This window comes from Ictalurus furcatus, chromosome 26, assembly GCF_023375685.1.
Source record: "Ictalurus furcatus strain D&B chromosome 26, Billie_1.0, whole genome shotgun sequence".
Taxonomy (NCBI): Eukaryota; Metazoa; Chordata; class Actinopteri; order Siluriformes; family Ictaluridae; genus Ictalurus; species Ictalurus furcatus.
In genome coordinates, this window is record NC_071280.1 from 18,377,706 (window position 1) to 18,385,968 (window position 8,263).

General features: G+C 38.4%; 1 protein-coding gene across 1 annotated transcript; it reads right to left on the reverse strand.

The window, feature by feature from the left end:
• Positions 1-119: 119 nt before the first annotated feature.
• dnajb1b (DnaJ heat shock protein family (Hsp40) member B1b) lies at positions 120-6,120 on the reverse strand. The gene is made up of 3 exons (XM_053615327.1): positions 5,703-6,120; positions 3,348-3,889; positions 120-2,895 (listed from the first exon to the last, which is right to left on the reverse strand). The coding sequence occupies exons 1-3, from the start codon at positions 5,920-5,922 to the stop codon at positions 2,662-2,664; spliced, it is 996 nt and encodes a 331-aa protein (XP_053471302.1). The 5' UTR covers positions 5,923-6,120; the 3' UTR covers positions 120-2,661.
• Between the last annotated feature and the right edge of the window lie 2,143 nt (positions 6,121-8,263).

Below are 8,263 nucleotides of genomic sequence, written 5' to 3' on the forward strand. Positions count from 1 at the left end.
TACTTTAATAGAATTGCTACCATAAAACATCTAGGAGATAGACATATTACAAAAGGGTTCATTAGAAAAATTATCATAGATGTCACTTCTTGTATTTAGTCATAAATCACCTACTAGTTTTGTATATTCTGTAAAAAAAAAAAAAAAACAACTCAATAAATGTGCATGAAACTCATTTACAAATTTTAAACACCAATTCCTTTATTTTCCCTGACACACAGTAAACGAGGCATTCACACAGCAACGCTAAACACAGGTTTTGTTCTTTTGGCCATGGAGGGCAGATTATTCATTTGTGGCACTTTATATAAATTCCCAAGCTAAAGAAAACAAAAATGGAAAAAATGAAGAGGAATGATAACTCTGTTAAAACCAATATATACCTAAATTTAGTAGGGAGAAATTTGGTCTTCAAATATGAGTTTTAGATAAATCATGAATACAAGGTGCTTTTGAACATAAATTGCTGTGATTCAAATATCATTTCAAGTAGCCAACTGTATTGTGTATAGTACCTACAGTGACGTATAACATATTACAAGCATCATAAGAGTTCAAGTCAAACAGTGGATGAAAACAGAGGAATTTCACAAGACTCACTGCACAGTATTCACTTTGAGGAAGTTTTTTTTTTTCTTTTTCAGTAATGAGAAATAAACAAACTCTTCCTGAATTATCACAATTTAGCCCATAGAGAACTATTTCATCTTTTTATTTTTTTTAAACCAATCTCTACTACTAATCTGGATAATCCTACACCCAGCACAACCTGTTAGACATGTATCAGGGGTGGTAGTGAGCCCATAGTAATGAATTACACTGAAAATTTTAGCTCAAAACTAAATTATAAACTCTAAAAAATCTGGAAGCTTATGGTGATTATGTAGTTAAGATACATTTAGTCATTTATTTATTTCTCAAAACTGATTTTTTTTTTTTTTTACCCCACTACCCAAAAAAATTCATACATACCACCAACTTTGTCATTTCTATGACGCACTGTGCCAGTGTTTACCATTTAATGTGACCATTCTCAGATGCTGAGAATTTTATTTTTTTTTTTTTTGCCTGAGCTTCCTTATGATCCAATTCAGATGAATCAGACAGAAACACACACCAATAGGGTTAAGTGCTTCATTTACTCATATGCTAAACTGGGGTTAGATGGAGTGTTTAGTTTATATGTTTATTGATCTGGACTAATACACCCTCTCACAGCACCCCAATATGTATGTTAAAAAATAATAAATAAATAAAAAATGAGGGGGAAAATAAAAATGGACTGTGAGGTCTGTTAAAATGTACACAGTGCAAGCTGTTCCTGTACATCACTGTTGCAAAAAACAAACTGTATGATGCAACAATCTAACAGAGTATCTACCTCAGACTCTCAACTGATTTCCACCTGTATACCATCTGATCAGATTTGACATTTTCTAAATTTTTGCACAAGACTGCACACAAACCGTTTTCATTAACACTGCCTTTCACATCCATCGTGTTTCATGTAACTTGAAGCTCACACTCATTAGTATCCTGTGAGGATATCCGTGTAAGGCAGAGCACCAATATTAGTGTTGTATCAAAATGCAAGAAAATGGGTTTAGTGAGTCCATACTAATCACAATAAAACCTTAAACTCATCACTGAATATACAAAAATACTTATAATCCCAAACTGCTAAAGTGCATACTGAACAGAGCAGAGCGCGAGAGAGAGTGTGTGAGAAACATGGTTCTATGTGAACCGTGAACCTAATGGTCCTTTCTACCACTCAGCACCAGGAGGTTATTCCACGAAGCAAGCTCATTTAAAAAAAAATAATAAAAAAAAATAAATAAAAAAACAAAACAAAACAAAACAAAACAAAAAAAAACCCAGCCTTGATTCGTTTAACCAGACAGGTGATTCCAGGCTCAGTGATTTTTCAGTGATTTAGATTTTTCACTAACAAAATCCAGGTGTGACATGTTTAAGCTAATTCCAGAGAAACTGTACAAATCGATGGTCACACATCTACGTAATACCCGAACTGCCCCGAAAATCAACTGCACAAATGTCAACTAAAGACAGCAAAAAAAGGGCAACCTTTTCACCCTGTAAAGCAGAGATTGTTTATTAAACTTTACAAGACATGAAGACAGGGAAATACCCTGCGTAGTAATAAAGGCATAGAAACTGCCTGGCAGAAGATGGCCAACAGAATACATATTCAAACAATCAGTCCATTTAAGATACCAAATAACTCAAGAAGCTGTCACAATTCATCAAACTCAGCTAAGCTTCAGCATTAGCCTGAGCAGTCTTGTCCAAAATGGAATATGTTGCCATTATAACTGAGCTTCTTTCATGGAGACGAAATCGAGAGAACCTAGCCAGGCTTGATGGAATAAGTCTGGTTCATCAGGTTTGCTCACTTCGTGGAATGTCCTCCAGTAGTACGTGGAGTTTTACTCACTGTACATTTAAAGCTAATTTCAAACACAAGCTCTCAGTTATGAAAAACTGAAACATCTTTTCAGTTGAGCAAAATATCAAAGCGCAGCAAAGAAGACTGGTCATCCAGAAAGACTCGCCGGCTTGAAATTCAGCGTAACTCAGTTCATAGGTTCATGCGTCACATCTTTCAGTCGGTGGACGCAACGTCATCAAGTGCAACCATTACGAGGGTAAGACCTGTGCAATGGTGTCCTTGGCGTCCCGAGTCAATCTCTCAGGAAATTTCACCTCAAACTCAATGATTAAATCACCACGGCGTTCGGGGCTCTTGGGCAAAGGAAGGCCTTCGCCTGTGATGCGCCGCTTCGTCCCGGGCCGGATGATGTCGTCTTGCAGTGACAGGGAGACAGTGCGCTTGTCCAACGTTGGGGCCTTTACTGTACAACCACAGAGAGCCTGAGAAAAACACAAAGACAGTTAAACAGCTATAACGACAACACACCACTTATTAATGTCCTGTTTATTTTCTGTTTAAACACCATGTTTGCAATTTGTATTTTCTGAAAACATTAAATGTTTTAGAAGAAAAGATTCTAAACTTCAAATGAACCATGTCTAATTTCATTTGTTATATAAACAGTCCACAAAGCTACAAGAATATATTTTATTGTTGAAAATTCAAAGGAAATCATTTCACGTGATTCGACTAACAATTCGGAGACCTGGTCTCAATTTGTACATGAATTCAAGTTGTCTGTTCACACTGAAATGAAGCGACTGAATAGGCAAACGACCAAACCAAGCAATGGGTCCTAAAACACCACATTACAATAAATTAAAAAAAAAAAAAAAAAAAAAAAAAAGCCACTTTTTAATCTAAACTCATATGCACTACACACTCCACTCACCTCTTTGAGTGAGATCTTAGCTGGGTAGATGATGTCTGATCCGTCTCTCTTAAACACCGGATGCGGTTTGTCCTTCACGATGAATATGACGTCGGCGGGGATGTTGTTCGGCATCTGGTCACCTTCTTTAGGGAAAGTAATCTTGGTTCCCTCCTTCCAGCCCTTCTTCACCTCCACCGTGAGAATCTTTTCCTCTGTGCGTGTGCTGTGGCCGTCTGGGTTCAGCCTATGTCGTGAGATTTTCATTTTCTTGGTGCAACCGCTGAACACCTCCTCCAGGCTGACACGGAGCTCGTGGGTCACCGGGGGGTCCTGCTTTTTCTTAATCCTCCCACCAAAGGGGTGCCCACCACCCATGCCAAAGCTTGCAAATGGCTCATCCACATCCATGTAATCATTGCCACTCATGCTGTGACTAAAGATGTGTTCAAAGGGGTTCCGCCCACCAAAGAACTCGGTAAACATGGCATGCGGGTCGCCCTGGAAGGTGTACGTGAAGCCGGGGCCGCCACCACCGCCACCGCCAGATCCGCCCTTCAGCCCTGCAAACAGAACCGATTTTCACTTTATGTCGTCCCTGAAATTGATTTAACTTCAATTGGGAAGTGCTATGAATTGATAATTAAAGCAATGCAGGCACGGCATTAGAGCCCATTTTAACAACCCTTTAAAAAAATTCTGCAAAAATACACATGAAGAATTACTTGACAACTATTACTTCAGGACTGGCATTTGTAGTCACCAAGTTAATAAACAGCCCTGCAATACAATTGTACAGAGTCAGGTCAACATTGCTTACTTTTAATAGCACAATGGAGTGCACCTGTTCACCCAGCAATGTTCTGGATCCTAACTTCATTCAAAAAAAAAATTGCCATTGATGTCAGGGTCAGACAATCTCAAGCTTTTTTTTTTCCTCCCCCCCCCCCATTTTTGTAAAATGTAAAATGTAAAATGCTTTCTACTGCAGTGTCATGATTTGTGGCTAGTCGGTGTATGATCAGTCACCTCACTATTTACTTCACTGCTAGTTGGATGTTTTTTTTTTTGTTTGTTTTTTTTTTGCCTTTTTACACACAGACACTTTCAGATTATAAGGACAACATGATCAATACTGATGTTGCAAGAGATTTTATGGAAGTCATTCTCAAATTAAAAATAAAAAGTATAGGTCTTGTAGTTTACCTGTTAGTTTCGTTTTTATTTATTTTTTTGCCACACACACACACACATGGATGTGCAAATAGACGTTTGTACAAAGAATTTGTAATAAATTGTTTTCACAATTTTTAAAACCACAACACCTCCAGGAGTTACAAACTAAGAAGAAAGAAAAAAAAAGAAAAAAAAAAAAACCAGTGAAAGCTAACAAACCATACTTATCTGTATACAGTTTAAGTTATTTTTATTTTTTATTTTATAATTGCATTGGCCTGCGTGTAATGGCTTTAAAGTTCATTCATATCACTTTTAATCTAACATGCGTTGCGTGAAAGTGTAAATAAAAGATAACACAACACAACACCCGGTTTCACTTTCCACTGCCTTCATGAAGCCAGGCAGAAGATTCCAGAGCGCTCTGGAATCTTCCATCATCAGCAGCAGCGCGCGCTGGAATCTTCCAGCAGCAGAAGCAGCAGTGACGTAACACAGTTGCGCGAGACACCAGCAACTGTTTTTTTTTTTAAATTATTTTATTATTATTATTATTATTATTATTATTATTATTATTATTTTTTTTTATTTTATTTTTTTTTATATATATATAAAAAACACAGTTAGCCAGATTAGCTGGAGCTTAATCAGTTCTGTGTTCTTACATTAGTTTTGATTTGCTAAATAACGAGCGTAACGTCGTCGAATTCGCCTAACGGAGATGCTAAGCTAACTAAGTTTTCTGACAGGTTTGGGTTTCAAATGTATTCAACTTCAGGAGGTCGGGCATTTCATTAAAAACACTTTAAGCTAGACTCGCAAGTAGTTTCAGTCCGTTTTAGAAACGGTTTCTCACAGATGAAATGTTCGGTCTTAGGTATCAACGGTACCGCGTAGTATCGCGATATTTCAACTTTAACAGCCCATATGTTCGTGTTTTCAGGTCGGATGATTAGGAATAACGGACTACAGCTTGAGGGGTTTTCTTCACCATCATACGAACGAGTTGACGTTTAATCCACATCCCAAATGACCTTCTTATAGGGTTTATAAACCATTTACTCTACATAGTGAGTTCACCTATAAAGGGATTTAGGATTCGACACACCGACCATACTAGGCTACGTGAGAAATTATTCCTAAACTAAAAGGAACTACTTGGAAAACTTGGTTAAACTGAAAGATCTACAAACAGCTCACCTTCTTCACCGAACTTGTCATAGATGTCCTTCTTTTTTGGATCACTCAGGACGTCGTAGGCTTCCGCGATCTCCTTGAACTTCTCTTCGGCGTTGGGCGACTTGTTTTTATCCGGATGATATTTTAAAGCTTGTTTGCGGTACGCTTTCTTGATCTCGTCATCAGACGCACCTTTCTGAATCCCTAATATGCTGTAGTAGTCTTTTCCCATCTTCACCATCTAGAGATTTATCTATAAGTTTAAAGTAATAATAATAATAATAATAATAAAACTTGACCAGAAGTTTGACAAAGTTACAAATCGTCCGAACACAGCGTTAATTCCCGCAGTTGTGCTCAGGATGATAGTCAGATTATTCCGTCAGGGTGCAGTTCTGAAACCTGAATGCCAGAAGCCATGGGCTCCCTTTTTAAAGCATTTCCGAAAGTTCGAGAAAAGTCTAGTAGTATCAAGAGCTTTCCGAGCGGTAACTTCCAGGCTAAATCCCAATCCGCCTGTAGTGCACTAGAAAGTGTGTAGAATACTATAGTGGCAGAACGGACAGAGTCCGCCTGAGTAAGAGGAAAGGGTGGGATTTAGAACACAGCCTGGATTGGAGGAGAAACGTCACAATGCGTGCAAAAAGCTCGGTCTCTGATTGGATGAGATTCAAAGCCAGACAGCGTCAAAGCTGCTGAGTTACGAAAACAGGGCTGCCACGCCTAGTTACAGCTGTGGACCTGTTATTGATGACCAACTAACTAATAATAATAATAATAATAATAATAATAATAAGGAGAAAATTATTATTATTCTTATTATTATACAGATACATTGTTGCTAATTTGCATTATTGCTAAGTTCAAGTGGCTTTACTGTCATTTCAACCATATACAGTGCTGCATAAAACAACACAGAGCTACATGAGACTACACAGAACTACACAGGACTACAGAAAGTGCATGTGTGCAAACAGAGCAAGACAGTACAACAATTACTAAACCGGACAATAGACACAGCAAAGGACAGTGCAGAGCCGACCAGTACACGGTTATTGCGTGGAATAAGGTGCAAAACACAGAGATATTATAATGTAATAATAAATAATGTCAATGTAACGCTTCGATACCTTTTGTCAGAATGCAGAAGGTGAATAATTTGTGAGAGGGGTGCGTGGGGTCATCCACAATGCGGGTGGCTTGCGGACCTTTTAAACCATCACAAACGTTTCTTTCACAAAAAAGTTAGAAGAATATAAAAAGTCAATATAATAGATCATTTTAATTAATATTGAGTCAAAATGTTAGGATGACATTTTGAGACTAAAACTCATTCATTTGAGATTTAAAAAGGTCAAGATTTCAATACAATTTTGACTCAATTTAGTAAACCAGAATAATGAGCTAGTAAGTTAAAAAAAAAAAATGGTTTGCAGGTTACATCACATTGGTGTTCAAAATTTATTTTCAACTCACTTTTAAATGTATTTCTAATGAATTGTGGTTATGATTTACCCAGACGTCTCTCACACTGGTTTGTGAATTTTACTCCAAAAAGATCCAGATGTATTTACAGCTTCAGAAAACATCAAATGTGTTGAAAATGTGTATGAATATATCCTCACACTAGCTGGTTAAAGCAGGATAATTTTTTTCACTCCCAAAAGTAAAGACAATGAGCTACAACAATGTCCAAACATTATCATAAAACATATCATTACATATATATATATATATGTGTGTGTGTGTGTGTGTGTGTGTGTGTGTGTGTGTGTGTGTCTTGTGCTGCCAAAACAGCTCTGACCTGTCAAGACATGCACTCCACAAGACCTCTGAAGGTGTGCTGTGGTATCTGGCACCAAGACGTTAGCAGCAGATACTTTAAGTCCCGTAAGCTGCGAGTTGAGGCCTCCATGGATCAGACTGGTTTGTCCATCTCATCCCACAGACGCTTGATCCGATTGAGATCTGGGGAATTTGGATGCCGAGTCAACACCTTGAACTCTTTGTCATGTTCCTCAAACTGTTCCTGAACAGTTTTTGCAGTGTAGCAGGGTGTATTATCCTGCTGAAAGAGGACACTGACATTAGGGAATACCACTGCCATGAAGACGTGTACTTGGTCTGCAGCAATGTATAGGTAGGTGGTATGTGTCAAAGTAACATCCACATGAATGCCAAGACCCGAGGTTTCCCAGCAAAACATTCCCCAGAGCATCACACTTCCTCCACCGGTTTGCCTTCTTCCCATAGTGCATCCTGGTGCCATCTCTTACTCAGGTAAGCGACTCACACACACCTGACCATCCACACAATGTAAAAAAAAACGTGATTTATCAGACCAGGCAATCTTCTTCCATTGCTCCATGGTCCAGTTCTGATGCTCACATGCCCATTGTAGGTGTTTCGGTGGTGGACAGGGGTCAGCATGGGCACTCTGACTGGTCTGCAGCTACGCAGCTCCATACGCAGCAAACTGTGATACTGTGTGTTCTGACTCCTATCTATTAGAGCCATCATCAACTTTTTCAGCAATTTGTGCTACAGTAGCTCCTCTGTGGCATCGGATCTGTCGGGCTAGC

Bases quoted from the DNA above. Each gene is read 5' to 3' on its own strand.
- dnajb1b (XM_053615327.1), bottom strand. From the start codon at position 5,922: ATGGTGAAGATGGGAAAAGACTACTACAGCATATTAGGGATTCAGAAA. The intron at 3,890-5,702 runs GTGAGCTGTTTG...TTCTGTTTGCAG, and splicing joins TGACAAGTTCGGTGAAGAAG to GGCTGAAGGGCGGATCTGGC. The intron at 2,896-3,347 runs GTGAGTGGAGTG...TGTTTTTCTCAG, and splicing joins CTAAGATCTCACTCAAAGAG to GCTCTCTGTGGTTGTACAGT.